The sequence below is a fragment of the Xenopus tropicalis genome, chromosome 3 (genome assembly GCF_000004195.4).
Source record: "Xenopus tropicalis strain Nigerian chromosome 3, UCB_Xtro_10.0, whole genome shotgun sequence".
Taxonomy (NCBI): domain Eukaryota; kingdom Metazoa; phylum Chordata; class Amphibia; order Anura; family Pipidae; genus Xenopus; species Xenopus tropicalis.
The window spans coordinates 72,513,870-72,535,678 of NC_030679.2; the positions used below are offsets into that span (position 1 = coordinate 72,513,870).

General features: G+C 39.9%; 1 protein-coding gene across 4 annotated transcripts in view; it reads left to right on the plus strand.

Moving 5' to 3' along the window:
• Positions 1–1,065: 1,065 nt before the first annotated feature.
• The window catches only part of brd1 (bromodomain containing 1), a 30,612-nt gene continuing 9,868 nt past the window's right edge, over positions 1,066–21,809 (plus strand). The window contains exons 1-9 of one of the 4 annotated variants that reach the window (XM_031897998.1): positions 1,066–1,547; positions 5,183–6,556; positions 8,040–8,196; positions 8,578–8,709; positions 10,279–10,407; positions 11,437–11,749; positions 12,807–13,064; positions 19,911–20,024; positions 20,301–20,405. In XM_031897998.1, coding sequence (XP_031753858.1) covers positions 5,193–6,556; positions 8,040–8,196; positions 8,578–8,709; positions 10,279–10,407; positions 11,437–11,749; positions 12,807–13,064; positions 19,911–20,024; positions 20,301–20,405 — 2,572 coding nt within the window. In that variant the 5' untranslated portion in view covers positions 1,066–1,547; positions 5,183–5,192. 4 annotated transcript variants of the gene reach the window in all.

The window sequence follows — 21,809 nt, forward strand, 5'->3', positions numbered from 1 at the left end:
TTAAGCTGGCCATACACGCACCGATAATATCGTACGAAACCTCGTTTCGTGCGATATTCCGTGCGTGTATGGCAAGTCGGCGAGTCGACCGATATCGCAGGAGGCTGCTGATATCGGTCGACTTGCCGATCGGCCAGGTTAAAAGATTTTGATCGGGCGCCATAGAAGGCGCCTGAGCAAAATCTGCCGTCAGGGCTGAATCGGCAGAAGGAGGTAGAAATCCTATTGTTTCTACCTCCTTATCTACCGTTTCAGTCCTGAAGGTTAGTGGCGGATTTAACGATCTGGTGTGTGGCCACCTTTAGTCACGATAATATCGTATCGTGATCCAAAAGTCACAAAATTTTCGCACCGAACGATTGTAAACAGCGGCAAAACCGATCCGATTCATCAAAGTACGAGTTTGAATCCCGAAATGGGTAAAATTCAGATTAGCTACAATAATTTCTGATGATCGGAAATATCACTAAAATGCTTACGAAAAAATCGTAATAGTCACGATAATATTGTAATGGCGTTCCAAAAGTCACCAAATTTTCGTATCCGAACTATCGTAAACGGCGGGAAAACCTGACTTTGATCCTTCTGGGCATGATTTGAAGCTTCCCATAGGACTCAATGGCACTCTGCAGCTCCAACCTGGCCCAAGGAAAGTCATGATAATGAAGCTTTAATGAATCCGAAACTTTCATACTCATACAAATACAATTTTGTCACGCAAAATTTGTTTACTGGTGGCAAGGGGCAGTCGGTTCGGGGACCGCGACTGAATTTTTTAACCTGCCCTATCAAGATCTGGCCAATTTCAGGCCAGATATATATATAGAAAACAAAAAAAAAACTCTGGTTGATTGCTATGGTCAACATCACTGGTGATGTTAGCTTACACCCCCCCACAGTAAGACCCTGGCTATGAGACGTGACAGGACTGCTCCACACAACACACACAAATGTACACATTCCCTATGTGGACCAAAAGCTTTATTTCATGACACGGGCAGTATATGAATAACGCACGCATCTTATACGACAATTGCCTTTAAGCGAACGTCCATCACATGAAAATACTAATCTGGAGTAGGCGGCATAGGTGATCGAAAAGCCAGAAGGTTACCACAGCAACCTAAACATACCCAACAGCTCTGTGAACCCGTTTGCCTCTCTAATGATGGCGGGACGTAGCAGTCCTTACGCAGCTGCGTGGCGGCGAGTGGGGAGGGGCGGAACACGCTGTAGTGAGAGCGCATTGTTTGTTTGAAAGGAGGAATCTGGGCCGAGTCGCGGCCGTCTAGTAGAGGGGCCGGGGAGAGACTGGGGCGGCGGCGCAGATTGTAGGGATTCAAGCTTTTTGGCTTGTAACCGCCAGGCCGTTTCGTTTCTTCTCGACCATCTCAAACTGGGACACGTACTGAGGGCGCAGGGGAGCGGCGCGGTCCTTTGTGATCGGCTCCGCGGCTCGTCTGCAGTTTACACAGAAAACGGAGCGCCGAGCAGACCGCCTCCATTAACCACTGACAAGCCAGTGCGAGCAAGCCCGTCGCCAGCAGGTGCGTTAAAGGTGTCTAATTCACGTTTCCTCACGGAATACTCCAGTTCCATTACTATTTCAGCTGTGTCCCTCCAGTGCTGTTTGAACCACAACTCTATTGCCCCTCGACAAACCCTCTGCGTTCGGCCTTTGTTGTAGCTGAACAAAAGCTGAAGAAGCTCATGTTGGACAGCCCTGCCCTGACCTCTCTCTTTCTCCCGCCCCCAGGCAGCTGCCGGCGTCAGGGGAAGGAGGACGCTCAGTGCTTCCCCTCTGTGTATGTGTACACTCTGCTGTCTGCGCTTGTTTTGTTAGACGCCATGTTTGTCGCTCCTGGTACTTACTATAAACTGGCCTGGGGATGCTGTTGTAGTTATAGAGGAGCCGAACAATACGGCGGGGGCTTGGCAGACTTAATTGAAACTCTCCCCGTAGTCTATCGGCCACCCATTGATTTGAACGGGCCCGGGAAAGTGTTTGGTGCAGTGACGTCACGGGGCTGGCATCCTTCCCAATGTTTAGGGGCATATTAACCCACCCATCGCCCCTGCTTTATGCCTCAGTACTGCTGATACGAGAGCATATACCGAGTGTAGGGCACGGCTGTGCATATGGAGTAACGAGCTGCGAGTAATTGTTATAACAGGAAGGTGTGTGGAATTATTGCTGGGCAACTTGTGATGATAAAGTTTCCCCGAGTCACGTGACTTGCAGAGCTCACTCCAGCTGTTCCGCGCTTGTGCGAGGCTCGCTTAACTCTTCCAGCGCTGGTGGCTGGGGAGCTGTTCCTCAGTCACGTGGGCCGCGGGCTTACCCACCGTACAGTTACATTGAATATGGATAAACTGCATTTCCAAACGTGCACTCGCAGCTAAAACTAGTCAGGGGGTTACGAAAGATGTAGGGTGGTGATCCCCCAACCAGTGGCTCTGGGGCAACATGTTGCTCACCAACCCCTTGGATGTTGCTCTCATTCCCCCCAAAGCAGGTAGTTATTTTTCAATTTCCTATTTTGGGGGCACGTTTTGGTTGAATAAAAACAAGATTTACTACCAAATAAAGCCTCATGTAAGCTGATAGTGTGCATAGAGGCTGCCTAATAGCCAATCTTAACCCTTATTTGGCACCTCCATGAACTTTTATGATGCTTGTGTTGCTCTCCAAGTCTTTTTACATCTGACTGTGGCTCACGAGTAAAGGTGGCCATACACGAGCATATCCGCTCGCTTGGCGATGTCGCCAAGCGAGCGGATCTTCCCCCGATATCCCCACCTACGGGTGGGCGATATCGGGGGGCATTTAGGTAAAAAAAAAAATAATCCGATCGTTTGGCCCTGGGGCCAAACGATCGGATTATGTGGGCGGCAATGGGGCAGTCAGATCTGGGACCGCTTCAACGAGCCGATGCGGTCCCCGATCCGACCGGATTTTCTAATCTGGCCGATCGAGATCTGGCCAATTTCAGGCCAGATATCGGTCGGCCAGGCCGCTCTGTTCTCCCCATACACGGGCCGATTAGCTGCCGAATCGGTCCAAGGGACCGATATCGGCAGCTATAGTCGGCCCGTGTATGGGGACCTTAAGAAAGGTTGGAGAACCCTGCTGTAGTGCAACAAAGTGGGCATCATCTACTTTGATTAGAAAATTTATTTGTGAACAAATGGTCACAATTTTCTATTTTTGTACAGGCTTTCTGTATTAATTTTTAACTTCTGTATGAGAAAGGCACTCAGTAATAAACAGTGCAACACTGAATTATTTGTTCAGAGAACAAATTAAAAAAATGCAGTATGAAAGCATTAAAGGAAAAATGTTCAAAACAACCATATGCAAATAAAACGAGCTGCCCAAAGTTGTGACCCCCACTTACTCTTGTTTGCCTTGATTTGACAACTGGTAATGTCTGGTCATCTGTTGGTATTTTATAAAGTGCTAGTGTGTTTATGCTGACCCCATGTGGGCTGGTGCTGAATCTCTTTATTAGGAGTTTCTTCTCTAGTAAGATGCAGTGAAATCTATCTAAGCCTCCTATAATTATACCTTTTTGGAGTTGGAGTATTTACTCACCAGTATGTACGAAGAGGGTAGAAATGATGCCATGCACTTTGGTTTTTACTTGTGGAAGTCACTGTTTTAAGTGTCAAAACAGGCGACCCCAGTGAGCATGTTAATAACTGTGAGCTGGCTAAAGTCTTGTGGTAAAATACTAGCCTTATTTAGGTAGTATTATCTACCTAAATGCCTTTTATGTACACACAAATATTTGTAATTGTACTATCAATTCGTTATATGTATGAAATTTTAGAGAGGTCATTTGGTAATGAAGCAGATTTTTTTAAAGAGAAGCTCTGGTAATAATAGAAAATGTAATTCTAACCAACTTTTTACTATAGAGTAAACATTTTCTGTTATATTGTAGTTCTGTAATGGTAGTTCAAAGCAGTGTTTGTTTTTCTGTTGTTTGGATCTGACAATTGAAAATGTAGCAAAAGTCTATTTTTCCTCCAGAGTGCTGATCAGCTGTCAAACACCCAAAACAGATACTACTTACAATAGGTATAGTTCCTGTTATCCAGAATGCTTGGGACCTGAGGTTCTCCGGATAATGAGTCTTTACTTAATTTGGATCTCCATTTCTTAAGTCTACTAAAAAAATAATTTGAACATTAAATAAACCTTTTATACAACTGAAATATGTTTTATGTTCATTGGGAACTGAGCTGATTTTTTTTCTTTAAGCATAAATCAGTTTTGGAGTGGAGTACCTCATTAAGCAGTCATTTAATGCTTTTGCCATGTTGACAGTATTCCCTCTTATAACAAATCCTTTGTGCCAGGCTTTTACCTTTTTTGAATCTCTGGCATGGTTGGCTTATTTTTCTGACTTAAACAATAAACAGTGAGAGGCTAGAAGGGAAGAGAAAATCACTTTACAGCACGTGCTACATCCTGAACAGAAACCACACAAACCCCAGTCCCTTTTAATCTCAGTTTTTTTCAGTTTCGCTTTGCTTTTCCTCCTTTCCCCCCTACTTTGCATGTTAAATGCCTGCATAGGCACTTACAATTGCTGACTGCCCTCTGTTTAGGATAGAGTTTGACATTTATATGTAATATAATTATTTGCTCTTCAGCACACACTGCAGCATATTTTCGCAAATCCGTCAAGTTATTAATAGGTTAAAATGATACTGACACGAAAAAACAACTTTTCAAAATATGAATGTACATAAAAAGTTACCCATAGGTTGTGCTGATCATTTTTCACCGACAGGTTGCTTTTGTAAGTAATTGCTATTTAAAGTGCCTAAACTTGACTGTTTTCCAACCTGACCGTCCCTTCGGCAGCCCCCTCATAGAGGAACATGGGGGATCAGATAGATAATGTGAAAGCACTGGGCAAATACGTTTAAGGAAAATATATAAAGCTCATGCAAAGACAATGTTATGATATATTTCTGCTGTCAGTATCTCTTTAATCAACAGATAAAATATTATGATATATAAAATAATATAATTGCAAACACACTGCAATAGTGAATTCTGCAAACAGGATTTTTTTAGTATGAGTTGAGTATACAAATAGCTAATGATGGTTTAAATTATTTTTTTATATTTTGATTGATTACTATTCTTATACTTACTTTTTTGCAGACTGCCTAAAATGAGGCGAAAAGGACGTTGGCACCGGGTTTCGGCTCCCCGTTCCTCTACTTCTCCATGTAGTATTAAACATTCTCCTACACGGGAAACCTTGACTTATGCCCAAGCTCAAAGAATGGTTGAAATTGAAATAGAGGGTCGTTTACACAGGATCAGTATTTTTGATCCTTTGGAGATTGTTTCAGAGGATGACCTTACTGCTCAAGAAATAAATGAATGTAATAGCAATAAAGAAAACAGTGAACAGCCTCCACAGGTTTGTCTAAGATCCAAAAGGCATAAAGCAAGTAAGGAGAAAAAGAAAAGTGAAGTTCTTCCAACTGCACATGGCCACACTACTACCAGCGTTCTCCCAGAGCCCAAAGTTCGTGTTATAGAATGTAGTCCACCATCTGCTCCAAACAGGTCTCCCAGCTATTACAAATTTCAGGACAAATCACCTGAAGAGCTTGACAAAGAAGTAGAGTATGACATGGATGAGGAGGATTATGCCTGGCTGGAAATTATTAATGAGAAACGTAAAAGTGAGGGGTTTTCTGCAGTGTCTCAAGACATATTTGAATTTCTTATGGACCGATTTGAAAAGGAATCTTACTGTGAAAACCAAAAGCAGGGTGACCAGCAGTCATTAATCGATGAGGATGCAGTATGCTGCATTTGTATGGATGGGGAATGTCAGAACAGCAATGTCATCTTATTTTGTGATATGTGTAACTTAGCTGTACACCAAGAGTGTTATGGGGTGCCATACATACCAGAAGGGCAATGGCTTTGTAGGCATTGTCTTCAGTCTCGTAATATACCTATTGACTGTGTTTTGTGCCCAAATAAAGGAGGTGCCTTCAAAAAGACTGATGATGATAGATGGGGTCATGTTGTGTGTGCTCTATGGATACCAGAAGTTGGATTTGCAAATACAGTTTTTATTGAGCCAATTGATGGTGTTCGAAACATTCCTCCGGCCAGATGGAAGTTAACTTGTTACCTCTGCAAGCAAAAAGGTGTTGGTGCCTGTATCCAGTGCCATAAGGCTAATTGTTATACTGCTTTCCATGTGACTTGTGCTCAGAAAGCAGGTTTATATATGAAAATGGAACCTGTAAAAGAAGTGGCTGGCAGCATCACAACATTCTCTGTTAAAAAGACTGCGTACTGTGACGCACACACACCTCCAGGATGTGTGAGGAGGCCATTAAATATTTATGAAGAGCCAGAATCTAAAAATGGTATTTGTAGAAAGAGTTCTGATAAAAATATCCGATCAACGTCGAAAGCGAGGAGGAAAACTACGAAAGCAAAAAAAGAATTAAATGAAACATGTAATGTTCTCCCAACAATCACTGTACCTGATATCCCACCTCAAAGGTAAGATCCTATTCAATTTTTGTTTATTTAATTGGCTTGATTTGCAGGGTTATGTATCAAAGGTATGTCTATTAACAGCTAATGCTTTGTTTAAAATGTTTTAAGGAAAAAAAATGCTATGACCTCACAAGGGAGAATTATCGAATAGCCTCTTAAGTGACTAAAGTCATCTTTTAGAGTAAGAGTGCATTATGGGCTGTAGACGCTGTTCCCCATGAGGTAAGTGTTCATTCCAGCCTGTACTTTGTACATAAGGTGGTGATGAAGTGATCATCTGTATCCGACTGTTTACCTTGCAGGTCGAAAGGTTTGATACAGTATGAGTGACCATACTTGTGCATGACCCCATTTTATTTTTTTGTTGTGCTTATGCTGACAGCCAAAACTACAGTATGTGGAAAATAGTTGGCAGCCCTCTTCACTTCCTCATTTGACAGTTTTTCATCCACTTGTCAACACGGTACATTAGCGTGTGTCAGGTTTAGTTGATAATTCTGAGTGCAGTTGTGGTTGCCCATTCATATAAATGGAGGAAAATTAACCGCAGGTATTGTTTGTTCACTGCTATGAGCCTAATGGTTACAGTACTGTAATGCTCATCAATGTGGTTCTTACCTGACAGGTGTGCTTTTAGATCCATCCTATTTGACACCAACTGTGTACTTTCTGTGCATAGCCTCTTAGGGTAATGTCCTACATGGAGATTAGTTGCCCACGATAAATCCCTGCTACCACAGGCAATTAATCTCCCTAAAAAGCCCTTCCACCAGCAATAAGGGCTGTGACACATGGGTAGATTAGTCGGCGCGTAACAAATCTAAGTTGCAGCGACTAATCTCCCCGAAATGCTATCCCACCGGCGAGATTAGTTGCTGTGCGACAAAGCTCCCTTGTCACAGGCGATTAATCCCACCTGCTAGAATGTAAATCGCCAGTGGGATTCCATATGCCGAAATCGTTGAAGTTTCCTCTCAAGGCAAATCACGGCCCTGCGTATGCCATCCCACCGGCAATTTACATTCTAGCCGGTGGGATTGCATTTCGGGGAGATTAATCGCCTGCGACAAGGGAGATTTGTCGCACAGCAACTAATCTCCCCGTGTGTCACAGCCCTAAAGGGAATCGCCGGTGGACTGGTTGCTGACTGGTTACTATTAGCAACTGCAATTTAGCACCTATGTTTATAAACCAGCATTCGGCTATTTTGGCCAAAAATATTCTAAAATACTCTATTCCTGTTTGCATTCAATTATGGGACCCCATGTTAATCATTGTAAAATTAAGGCAAGAAATACTGTATTGCTTTTGACATTAACAAAACAGTTACACCCTTTAGCTTACCTTGGAAATGATCTATAATGAAAGTCCTTCTCCAGGACATTGTGATTTCAGTGGCAGTGTATGTCTAAAGAAAGGCCACAATAGTTATTTTACTGTAAATTCTACTAATATATGTAATTCTTTTTTTTTTTTTTATATATAGAGTAAATAAAATCATAAATCAAGTGTCTATTCCGAGGAAGAAGCAGTTCATTGAAAGAGTTCACAGTTACTGGATGTTAAAAAGGCTTTCAAGAAATGGCATTCCCTTGTTGAGGAGGCTCCAGTCAAGTTTACAGTCACAAAGGAATATACAAGAGGTATGGACCCCCAATACATGATAAAGTTTTGCAATATCTGTAACTGCAGTTAAATTTAACTTGGCAAAAAAAATTCAAGATAGGGCTCATTCAATACACTAGAAATTGTAGCCGGTGCTTTCAAACTTTTTATGTACCACTATTTAATTTCAGCATCCATATGCAATCTACAGCAGTTAAATACATACATGCAAACCCAAAGCTGACTTTACGTTTACTAAAATACATTTAATTAGATTTAGAGATAACACTGATTAGGTAGAACAATCAGCACATGCCAAACCCCCTTTTGTATTTCTTTCTGGCTGCTTTTCGTACACTAGATATTGTCTCAATCAGTAGGATACATTTTTTTTTTTTTTTTTTTAAATAACTTTTTAGAGTGAAGATGATGAGGAAGTGCAGGCCCTGAAGAAGAAATTGAAGTACTTGCAGCGTTTAAGACATGACCTTGAAAGGGCTCGATTGTTGATTGAACTTATCCGAAAACGTGAAAAACTAAAGCGTGAACAGGTATGTTGTTGCTTTTTTTTATCAGAATATTTTTGTTTTTCCTCTTGCCAGATAGCTACTTGGTGGGTGGCTCTGTGAGAAAATAAATTAAGTAACATTTAATATATACTTGATTTTTGTTTTGTCTTTTTTTATGGATAGATGTAACGATATAATATTGAAATCATAACGGACCTGCAAATGCAGATGTCAGACTGTTTATTGCAGGTGTAAGGGACTAGTACAGGTATAGGATCCTTTATCTGTAAACCCATTATCCAAAAAGCTCCAAATTCATTGAAGGCTTGCTCCCACAGAGTCCATTTTAGGCAAATAATTCTAATTTTTAAAAATTATTTACTTTTTCTGTGTAATAATAAAGCAGTAACATGTACTTGTATCTTTACAAAGCTACAAGAATCCACATTAATGGCAAAACATCTCTTTTGGGGTTACTTAATGCTTAAATGTTTCTAGTAGACTACCATATGTAAGAAAAGGCACAAAGTTTACCAAGGAGCAGTAACCCATAACAAAAATAAGATGTTTGCTTTTAAATAGGTGACCAGTAAATGCTACCTGCTGACATACCCCCCCCCCCCTTAAGTTATGGAAATTACAGAAATCTCCCTTTTTGGAAAACTTGGGTTCCGGGCATTCATATAAATGTACTATAAATGTAATATGATGCTTAATATGTATGTTGCTCAAAGGCTTCATAGACCTCTGTGCACAGTATTATTATTTTACTATATATCAACTTTTGGACATGTATGACAAGTGGCCCCTTACATGTAAAAGGTTTAACTGCTTACTCTTTCTCAAATTGTTTGTGCATCCTGTAATATATAAATCTTTTTTTTTTTTTTTTTTTTTTTTTTTTTTTGACGACGACGACTTTCAATCTTTAACAGTACAGGTATGGGATCCTTTATCCGGAATCCCAGAAAGTTCTGAATTGCGTACAGGCCATCTCCCATAGACTCCATTATAAGCAAATAATTCTAAATTTTAAAAATGATTTCCCTTTTCTCTGTAACAATAAAACAATACCTACTAAGGAATTATTAATCCTTACTGGGGGCAAAACAATCCTATTGGGTTTATTCAATATTTAAATGATTTTTAGCAGACTTAAGTTATGTAGATCCAAATTATGGAAAGATCTCTTATCTGGAAAACCCTAGGTCATAAACATTCTGGATAGCAGGTCCCATACCGGTACCATAATCCTCTCTCTCCTTTTCAGAAACCCCTTTATCTTGGTTGTGTGTGACAATCCCACCTGTTAGCTCATAACAACAAGATTAGAGATGCAAAACACTCAACCCAAATATCATCCTTATTGTCTTTTGAGGTTGGCCATCACGAAGACTATGCTGCATATGCCCATGGAAGTCTATCCTACAGTCTCCTTTTAACTACCACATATTCTAGATTGTAGATAGAGAGAAATCAAAAGGTGCTTGCACTTAAATTCCCTTATAGGTTACATTAAGCAAAGGAAATAGTAACATCACATAACTTGGACAGTGTTATTTATTTTGTTAATATTATATGAATAACTCTTATTTAAAATCTGTTCACTAGGTTAAAGTTGAGCAAGTTGCTATGGAACTTAAACTGACTCCACTCACTGTATTGCTACGATCCCTTCTTGAACAGCTACAGGAAAAGGATCCAGCTCGCATATTTGCTCATCCTGTTAACCTTACAGAGGTGAGTATTTTTAATTTGTTATGCGCAATTAAGGTGCTCATAAATAGTTTATTTGTGTTAATGGTAGGCTATCAAGTTTAACCCCATCTTAGGCAAAATGGCAGTAGACCATCAAGTTTAACCCCTCCAAATTATTCCCAGAGTTAAGATATAAAAACATTTAATTTGTAGATCTTGAGATTACTGTAGCCTGGATATAATGTCTGTCTAAAAAATATTCATAAATGGAATCTGCTTTACAATGTAGCCCTTAAGAGTGGTGATCCTCCACAATACCTTAAAAGCGATATTGGAAAGGACTGCTACGGTACCATTGGTCATAGATGTACGGGCCTTTTCCATTGTAGACTTCTTCAGCTGGCAGCCCAAACAGTTGTAACGCATGAAGTGAAGAGGAGCTGGTTCATACACCCACCGACGTGTTGACAGGTTAAATATTCCCAAACTGGACAGATAATCTAAGATCCCACCCATAACCTGACATACCTTCCCAAGCAGCTTGCCAGTATGGTCAAATGGTCAAAACCCCAGACCAAATCTAGCCATGTTTGCCTAGCTTTAAGTCTTGTTTCTTTAAATCAGGGATCCCCAACCTTTTATACCCGTGAGCCACATTTAAATGGAAAGTGTTGAGGAGCAACACAAGCATGAAAAAGGTTCCTGGGTGTGGCAATAAGAGATATATTGGCTACTTAATATCCTCTATGTGGACTGGCAGCCTGCAGAAGGCTCTGTTTGGTATTATACTAGGTTTTTATGCAACCAAAGCTTGCCTCCTTACCAGAAATTAAAAAATGAGCACTTGCTTTGAGACTTCTGGGAGCAACATCCAAGGGTTTGGTGAGCAACATGTTGCTCATGAACGGCTGGTTGGAGAACACTGCTTTAAAGAATAACTGACTCGTTTTTTTAAGGAAACGATTAAGCTATAGGCTTTGATTTTGCTGTTATGCCACCTTCACTGTAACCTATGTAGGGCATCAACCTCTCTTAACAAACTAAGTAAGGGTTTTTTTTCCTGATATACAGGTTCCAGATTATTTGGACCATATAAAGCATCCTATGGATTTTTCTACTATGAAAAAACGGTTAGAAGATCAGAGATACAGAAATCTGAATGAATTTGAGGAAGATTTCAACCTTATTATTGAGAACTGTATGAAATACAATGCAAAGGATACCATTTTCTATAGAGCTGCAGTACGGTTAAGAGACCATGGAGGTGTTTTATTGAGGCAAGCTAGAAGGGAGGCTAATGTCATTGGCTTCGATGAGGAAACAGGGATGCATTTACCAGAACAACCAAAAATTGAAGCCCCACCACAATTTTCATGGGAGGATGGTAAGTCATTTAATTACCTTCCACCTTGTATACGGTCTTTGTATGTGTACGTATATTTATAATGAAAAAAATACTGTGCTTATTGAGTTTTTATTCAGATTCATTGACTGTGCCAGTTCAATATAGAGCCACTGTTTCAGTTACTGCTATGTAACCAGCATTTCTCATTATAAAGATAATAGTGGTGACCAGAATTAAGGTTCACTTGTTGAGTCCCTAGGCAGTTAGTAATAAAGTCAGCAGCTCTATAACTAAGATGCTGTTGATTACTTTCAGCTCAGATACTGCCCCTTAAGGTTAATTTAATTTTGCACAAAACTGCTTTCAGACATGTTAATATGCCTGCTTCTGTATGCAGCAAATTCCACAAAACTTGTAAAAGTTACATTAAGGGCGAGGTCACACGAAGCATATATCTACTTCTCTCAGCCCTGCGTTTTTCTACCATGCTGAAAGAAGCTTATCCACTTCCCTACGCTCCTCTGTGTGCCTGCATTAACTCCCACAATTGCGAGCACGCAGAGTGGATCGGAGGGCGGCATGAAAAACACGAAAGTGGATGTTTTCCAGGCCAACCTCCGATCCACTGCGTGCCCACACTTGGGCAGTTGCTGTTGTCTTTAAGGCAGTAGCACAGGGAAACTGATCTGCTTCTCTTAGCCTGGCAGAAAAACGCAGGGCTGAGAGAAGCATATATACACTTCGTGTGACCTTGCCCTAAGCTTTGTAGTGTGTCTGAACAAATCGGACCAGTGGTCTCTGATTATCATCTAAGCATTGCATTGCATGCTTGATAAAGGGGTGTGGCTCTGAAACCTTGTGCTTCCATGTTAAAACTGAATTGGGTAGGGTTCTGATTCTGTCACTAAGCACCGGACCTCACTGTCCCCGGAAAAGCAAGGGTGTGCACGAGCTTCCTCTTCGGTGGATTACCAGCAGTAGTTTGTACAAAAAAAATGGATGTAACAAATGTGTATGTCTTTATTAATAAATCAGGTGTTTTTAACAATTTAAAAGAGCTGCCCCAAATACAATCTTCATCTGTATCTCTTATTAGTTGATAAGCTGCTTAATCCTAATAACCGAGCACACATGGCTTTAGAAGAACAGCTAAAAGAGCTACTGGAAAAATTAGATTTGACTTTTGCAATGAAATCAAGTGGATCCAGAAGTAAACGGCTGAAGTTGCTAAAAAGAGAGATTGCCAATGTTCGTCAGATGCTGTCTCAACAGCATGTACAGCCCCCACAAATAGAATCCGGCATTGGAAGTTTTGAAGAAGATGGATCCATGCTGAATGATGGCGAAGAAGAGGGTAAATATTTTAGTCTTTTATATATGTTTAGTTTTTCAGTTTTCAAGATGAAAATAGCAAGCAAATAATGCTGCTTTTTCAAGTAACCAACAGCACTTGAATTTTGGCATTTTTTTATTTTAAGTACTTGATAATCAATATATTGAAGGTGTAAATATTTTGTAGCTAGACTAATTGTTTACTGTTGGATACATGGCCCATTGATAATTAGAGGATAAACAACATAAACAGGGAAACATTCTGTTTTTAGATCACACTAAATATTTCTCTTACAAATAATCCTGTACTGTAATCTAGTTTATAAAAGAGAAAATCGTTATATTTTTATATTTTAGCTTTATTTTTGAGATATGTCACCATTGTTATCACCGATACTGCTGCCCTGCAAATTTATATCGGTAACACCAGGTGATCAGCTCTTCTTGACATTTCTCAGCTGCATGAACTGATAAGTGCTCCATGTTTGTTTGCTGTTAACCACTGCTCTGCTTTGGGCTACTGGTGAAAACAAACATCTTGGAATTTGGAGTATGGGAAAACTGCCCACGCCGTTTCCCATTCATTAAGGGTTTTTCTACTGCTACGGTCAAGGGAAAACCATAAGTGGTCAAAGCTCCCCTGTCTGCCCGTTACCACTTCTGTTGGTATGACATGCAAAGAGAGTTCCATGTAATGTAAAATATTGTTGGATGGACCTGCCTTTTACTGCTCTGTGTGTGAGACTCTGGTGCTTTTCATTTAATATTAAGAGTGTAGATGGCCATTTAGCCGCCTCCTTTCCAAAAAGCATGTTGCCTGAAGGCAGAAGTAGGTTTCAGGATCCTACAGCTCAGAAATCATCTTTACTGCTAAAAATGCATAAATATGCCACCTAGTGGGACCCTGCAGATTAGCAGGAGAAAAAGTTAGGGAGTTATAAATGGAATAGTTGAGGCAGTCTGATATATATATATATATATATAATATAGCAAGACAGTGAGCCGCACACACAGGGACTTAGTTAGAAAACACAACATTTTTTTAATAAAAAAAATCCAACGTTTCGAGCACCAACTGTGCTCTTCCTCAGTGACAAACTGGTAACCATCAACAGGCAACCATCAACATATACAAAAAAATAAAGTACATACAAAACAATCAAAACGCATAAAAAACGAACAGGGGTAATAGTATAAACATGCCCATAAGTGTAGGGCAGTGGGCCGAATGAAGGGAGTCAAAACAAAGGGAAATTCTATTATACACATAAGCTTCCAGAGCGCACCGATCTAGCGCGTATGATTTATGCAGAGAAGAGAAACGCTATTGTATGCTTACAGTGGCCAGCGCCAAAGCATTCAGATACCAGGCCCAGAAGCCCCTAATGGGTTACAGAAGGGGTAACAGCTTGAGGGACTTATTGGTAAAAACGGACTTCAGAGGGCTAGGTACCAAACAAAAAAATTGGCTATCCTCTATACAGAAACTTGGCTGCTACAAATGTCCTGATTGTGTGACCTGTAGGTGTATACTGACCGGACCTGATTTCCCACATCCCCATACGGGTAAAAGACTTAAAATACGCTCAAGACTAGGATGTTTATCAACTTATGTAGTATACATCATCACTTGTCCATGTGGCTTATATTATGTGGGTAAAACAGTGACCACTCTCAGAGAACGTATTGGCAATCACCGGTCTGCCATCAGCAAGGCCCTGAAAGAGGGCGAATCTAATCAACCAGTTGCCAGACATTTCTTACACATGCGCCATACCCTCCCAACATTTAAATGTATGGCCATTGACCATCAACCACCCTTACCTAGGGGTGGCAATAGAGATTTGGCTCTCCTTCGACGAGAATCACGCTGGATTCACAAATTGGACTGTGTGGCCCCTTGGGGCCTAAATGAGACATTACCCCTTGGCTGTTTTGTCTAACCAATTGGATTTTGACATATAAAATGATTCCCATTCTGTGATTCTACTGTCGCAATAACCTGCTTATGTATACAATGATTCTCTGCCCATGGCCACACTGTGGCATTACCTTGTACATATTCTCAATGATTCCCTTTCTGTGACTACACTGTTGCATTATTTTGATCAGTATGTGATGTTTGCAACAATGTTTAATATAATGTAACAAGTCTGTATCCTCCTAGCTGGGCTAACTATGAACGTCTTTTATATACTGCTCCAGTTCTGTTTATGCCACATATAGGTCCCATTTGACACATATCATGGGGCAGCAGGCGCGCCCCCTAGGACCTTGGGTCCTTCTACCCACCATGGAAGGTGCCCCGCGTGGGGACCCACTAGTGAAGGTGCCCCCGCATGGGGACACGTCTCTATACCCGGGTCCGTCAATAATGCTTCTGCTTGTAATAAATTGCCCTGCGTAGGGCCAAGCTTCTCTTAAATAGGCTTCAACCCTCAAGTGAGTTGTGCTAATGGCAATATAAAATCCGCTTTTACCCCACTTGGGGGTCAGCGACTCAAAAGAACCCCACGTAGCTGGATATAGGATTGGCACGGACCTCTGGCCCTTCCATGTTAGGACCGTGAAATCTGCCTGCCATCCTGGGCTAAGTAGAGTACGTGGCCATTTGAGTCCTAACATTGACGGTACTGCCTGCACATGAGGGACTACTGAGTCCCCTCACCTCTGACGGGTTGCCTAGCAACCACCCGCAACTAGTCGGAAGTACGGGTGAATAACGGTGACACAGCAGAGCAGCATACATTCGGGCACGGACGGGTTGAGCATACGGTGGGTTGGGTAAGTGGTGTGTACCTCAGACGTTGGGACTGGAAGGCTGGCGGTTCTATCTGAATGCTTTGGCGCTGGCCACTGTAAGCTTACAATAGCGTTTGGCAACCACTTTGGCGCCCTTTTGGGTTTAAAAAGGCGTTCACTGTGTAATACAATACTGCTGTCCCTGATGAAAGTTCCTGTAGGAACTGAAACGTCGGACTAATAAAGAAACCTCATTTTTCTTCAAACCATTCAATGTCTTTGGTGTGAAATTTCCTGAGTGCCGTTCTTTTTCGATATAATATAGAGAGATATATATATATATATATATATATACATATATACATATATATAGACATATAGACATATATACACAGATGGATCAGCACTGTTTTGTCAATGACTCCTGGTTTATTTTTTACATTGTGGAACACATTACAGTGTAAAAATAAACCACAAGTCATTGACAAGAGTTATGATGCATGTGTAACCATATATATTATGATTAATAAGCCATCCATATATATCCCATACCTGTAATATCATAAGCTTTTTAGCAGTGCAAAAACATTTTGGTTTTACTGTATGCTCCATCTAGTGGCATAATGCAGAAACTTAATAGTACATATGTAGGCAGAAGAGATTAGAATTTTTTCTTCTTTTAACCAGAAACTGTGAGGAATTGATATTTATGACAAATCCATCCATACAGAATGTGTTTTCAAAAATAACCAAAGGGGTAGTTCTGCTATTATTCTGATTTGTCATGTGCTATAAAGCAAATATTCCTTTGTCCACCTATCAAATATTTTCTTCTCATATATATTTTTTTTGCAAGAAACCTAATAGCTTCCCTTAGCCGTCCGCAAAGCTGATCTTTTTACTCCGAATTATATCTTATAGCGCTCACCCTGTAGGTATGCCATTGTTTTACAATCCGAGAAATGGACATTTTTACTCTAAATCCATTTGATCCCATGAACCCTTTTAGACCAATTTCTTTCCATAAACTGAAATTAGTATAAAATCTGCACTTAATGGCAATGTCGCCAAGCGAGCGGATCTTCTCCTGATATCCCTCACCTATGGGTGGGCGATATCGGGAGAAAACAGGCTAATTCAATTGTTTGGCCCTGGGGCCAAACGTTCAAATTATCATGGTGGGTATAGGCAAAATCGGTCCCTTAGACCGATTCGGCAGCTAATCGGCCCATGACCACATTGGCTCGTTGATGTGGTCCCCGATCCGACTAGATTTTTTAACCTGCCTGATCGAGATCTGGCCGATTTCAGGTCAGATATCAGTTGGGCAGGCCCGTCGGTAGTGCCCATACATGGGCCGATTAGCTGCCGAATCGGTCTAAGGGACCGATATCGGCAACAAGAAGCGGCCCGTGTATAGGGAGCTTTACATTCTAACTTTACTGTCAATACACACACATTAGGGTCAGTTTTATCAGTAATCAGGAGACAGTTATTCTGCCTATGAAGGGTTTTTGTTTTTTTTTTTTTTTTTGAATGTGAAAGGATCTCCTCACATACAGGAAAACCTGTAGTGCTATGGTCTGATTATGGCTGAATTTGCAATTATCATTTTAATGCTTATACATAGTTACATAGTTATAATAGCAATTATAGCTGCTTTTACTCCTATAAGTGTAACTGAATTATGCAGATAAATAAGGCTACCAATGCAGGGTATACAAACTAACTTAACAGCATTAACAGAGCTTCTTATAAATAGTTTATTAACCACTGTTTTGTAAAATTCAAACTACTTCATTGTTACCTATTGAAAACATTGCAACAGATGAATGGCTCTGTCAATACTATCTTCATAATGTGCTGCAATTAGATTTGCACATACCTGTGCAGAGTACCCTATGTGAAAAGATATACTAAACATTTATACAAAATAAAAGTTAAATCTGAACATACTTTTACTTTTCCAGTGGCAGTCGAACTTTACATAGGAACTGTTATATCTATAAAAAATATTTTATCTTATCAGATGATAATACTGTTGGCTCATTTGCACTTGTATTCTATGTCAAAATCTTGTACAGATATGGGATGTCTTATCTGGAGTCCTGCTATTCATAAAGTTACAAATTGTGGGAAGTCCATCTCGCATCTTAATCGTCGTCCCATGTTGGTGGCAAAAAAATTGCATATGGTTTTACTTGATGAATAAATGTTTTTTTAATATCCTTTATATGATTATCTCAAGTAAGAAAATCTAAATTACAGAGAAACTCTTATCTGGAAAACCTTGGGTGCTAAGCATTCTGGTTAATAGATCCCTTACCTGTATAACAGATATTTTTTTTATAATATGCAAAGGAATATTTTAGTCCAAAGACAGGATAGTTCAGCTGCTAAGGTGGTAGTTAATAGACAGATAGTGGCCAGTATATAACAATATTATACTCTTACTGGGCAGTGGCGTCCTAGTGACCCTCCCTTACTTAAGGTGGCCAAACACCGGGCAGGTTTTAGCTGCTGATTCGGGTCCTTTAAACTGATTTAGCAGCTTATCTGCCCATGTATGGGCACCTCCGACGGGTCTACCCTACTGAGATCTGGTCAGGATATCGCTGGGAGGCAGCTCTCAGTGCAGAAGGCTATGTAGGGGCACGTTTGTATACATAATGAGCAAGTGCCTGAACCTTCTCATTATGCGTGTGTGTGTAAACACATTTTTTAATTAAGAAATATAATTATTTTGGCACTTCCTATTGGTGTTGGCAGCATAGCGTTCACTAGAAGCTTTTTTTTTTTTTTTTTTTTTGGATAAAATAGTATTTCTCCAGTTAGACCATGGACTCTGATGCCCTTTGATGCAGGGCTGTGGAGTCGGTAGATAAATTCTCCGACTCCTCAGTTTCTGATACTTCCGACTCAAACTCCACGACTCCGACTCCTCTGTTTTTAATATACATACAGTCAATGAAAAGCATGCTTCATGGTCACTCAACGTGTTTGTTTATGCACTACGTGCATTGGGCTTTATTCTTATAGCAGAGAAGTAATTAATTATGACTGTTTGTGAATTGGGACTTTTAAACTTGCTTTATTTTTTTTTTTTTCCCATTTAAATTTAGTAGGAGTCGGAGTCGGTTCATTTTTTGCCGACTCCGACTCCAGGTACCCAAAATTGCCTCTGACTCCTCAACTCCCACTTCGACTCCACAGCCCTGCTTTGATGTGTGTTGAAGAACACACCTAGTAAATATACTATTAAAATCCCCAGTGTGTATATATACAAACCGCTATATTGTTAGAGTACAGTACAAAATTCTATGCGCATACCTATACTAAACTAACTGTAGATCATGAGATCACAATAGCTTGGATAGTATGCTTGTTCAAGAAGTCATATCTTAAAGGCTTCACTCGAATCTGACATTACGCCATCACCCGGCAGGACATTCTGCCCTCAGCTAATTTTTGCTGCTTCAAATGAAATTTCACTTCTAAAGTCTGAAGGTGTAGCCTCTTGTTCGTTTTTTTTTTTTTTATGTGAAAAAGATTCTCTGTCTATAATGTATTCTAATGTAAAGAGTAACTTGTCCCCTTGCAAGTGCCTTTTCTCCACAGCGAACAATATCTCTGCACATCTTTATCAAATCCTTATCTCAAAGGTCATACTCGGTACTTTTTTTTTTTAAATAATTACTGGGTGTAAAAACATCATACCCTACGTCTGTCACCCCATGTGGTGCTTGTGCACAGCTATTACGGTGGTTTATAATATTAGTCTCTGGCCTATAAAACAGAATACAAATGGATAGCATACACACAACACAGAATTGTGTCTGTGCTTGTATAGGAAAAGTGATTAATTGTAATAAATAGTCTGTTGAGCAGTTTTTTAAAATTGTAATTTGCCCCAACTTAAACACACAAATTTGTTAGCTATATTACAAATGGAAAAACCAGCAGGTTTACCTGATTGCCTTGTATCAGAACTTAAGTTCATTCACATACATAAGTGTTTTACTGTGTTTAAGGCAGAAATACATATTACACACCTAGAGTTATGTTTGATAGATAACTTTATAATATACAGTTTTCAAAAACCGCACTTTATTTATAATTTTTTCAGGAGATAAATCTCCCCCTAAACTTGAACCATCTGATGCATTACCTCTACCTTCAAACTCGGAGACTAATTCAGAACCACCAACCCTCAAACCTATAGAACTCAATCCAGAGCAGAGTAAGCTTTACAAAAGAGTCACATTTGATAATGAATTGCATAGCACTACTATTCAAAATGAAATGATAAATGGACATACTCCAGAAAATTTACTTAAGGACAGTAATCTCAATGAGTCGTCAGATTCTGAAGTAGCGGAATCATCAACTGATGTAAACAGACGTACATCTATTCTCTTCCGCAAATCAAAAAGTGTAAGCCCCCAAAAGCCTTCAAAGAACACTGAAACCCAGCCAACTTCTCCACAGCTAGGGACCAAAACCTTTTTGTCTGTAGTCCTTCCAAGGTTGGAGACACTCCTGCAACCAAGAAAAAGATCAAGAAGCACATGTGGAGATTCCGAGGTTGATGGAGAATCCCCAGTGAAGCGACTGGATACAGGTAAAAACCTTTTCTCCATTAATTATGTGATCAAGAATATTAATCAAATATCGTATTTCCTATTTAACAAAAATGTATTCATTTCATGATGTCCTCATAACTATTAATCATTTTGTAAGATTTTAGTAAGTGTTCACCTTCTAGAGTTAGCTGAATAAGTTCACTCTGTTTGCTGTGTTATAGGATTCATGCTACTAAGCTTTACTATGGATTTGACTAGCTAATAATTTGCATGTAGCTGCAGTCAGTAGGTAAAATGATTGCCCCCTTTTTCTTTGTACCTATGGGGGACGAAGCCAGCTTATTTTGACCAGAGCCTTATGTTTTCCACAGTTAGGAACATTAATAGGTATTTTCCTTATTGAAATGAGTGGAAATGAGTGATTGCTTCTTATACACAGATATGTATTGATAAGATACTTGTATAGTCGGATTTAAACCTTTAACGTAGTGGTGGAGGAAAGTGCATAGTGAGTCTGAGCCCCAGGGTAAACATTCCTTCTCGAATATGTGGTATTAAAAAATGCAAATTTTTATACTACATGTCCTCTTGACATGATCCCCAACCTTTTTTTTTTTTTTTTTTTACCTGTGAGCCACAATCAAATGTAAAAAGAGTTGGGGAGCAACACAAGCATGAAAAATGTTAATGAGGGTGCAAAATAAGGGCTGTGATTGACTATTTAGTAGTTCCTTTGTGGACTGTCAGCCTACAGGATGTTCTATTTGGCAGTACAACTGTTTTTTATGCTACCAAAACTTGCCTCCAAGACATGTATTCAAAAATAAGCATTTGCTTTGAGGCCACTGGGAGCAACATCCAAGGGGTTGGGGAGCAACATGTTCACGAATCACTGATTGGGGATCACTGTTCTATGGAGTTCGGTAAGTAATATATATTTTAGATGTGCATTGATTTTTTTACATCAAAAATGTTAATGTAATTTCGTATTATATTTTCAGGTTGATGGTGAGCATGACATTTATTCAGTTTTCTCTAAATAGGGAGTGTTCCAAAGTATATCTTTTTTTTAGTAAGTTTTAACATCAAATACTGTAGTATTTCATTTTTAATTTCCTAGCAGCTCATAAAAGTTTAATTTTCCTAAGGCTTAGCTGATTTCGCTCTGCACAAATAACAGTCTGTCTACAACAAAAACATGCATACATTGCTACAGTGGATATCTAGGTATTTTCCGTGGAAGTCAAAGAAAAGAATCTTAAGCCAAACCTCTCTATGTGTGATTCAAATGAGGCAGGCAATATCAGGATAATCTGATCATTTGGCCCTCGTCAATGCTGCATTACAAAAAAGGACTTATCATGGGCATCCCCTGGAATATCTTTTTTAGCTTGTGCCTAAATCCAACATGCAGCAACTACAGGCACAGCAAGCAGGGAAGC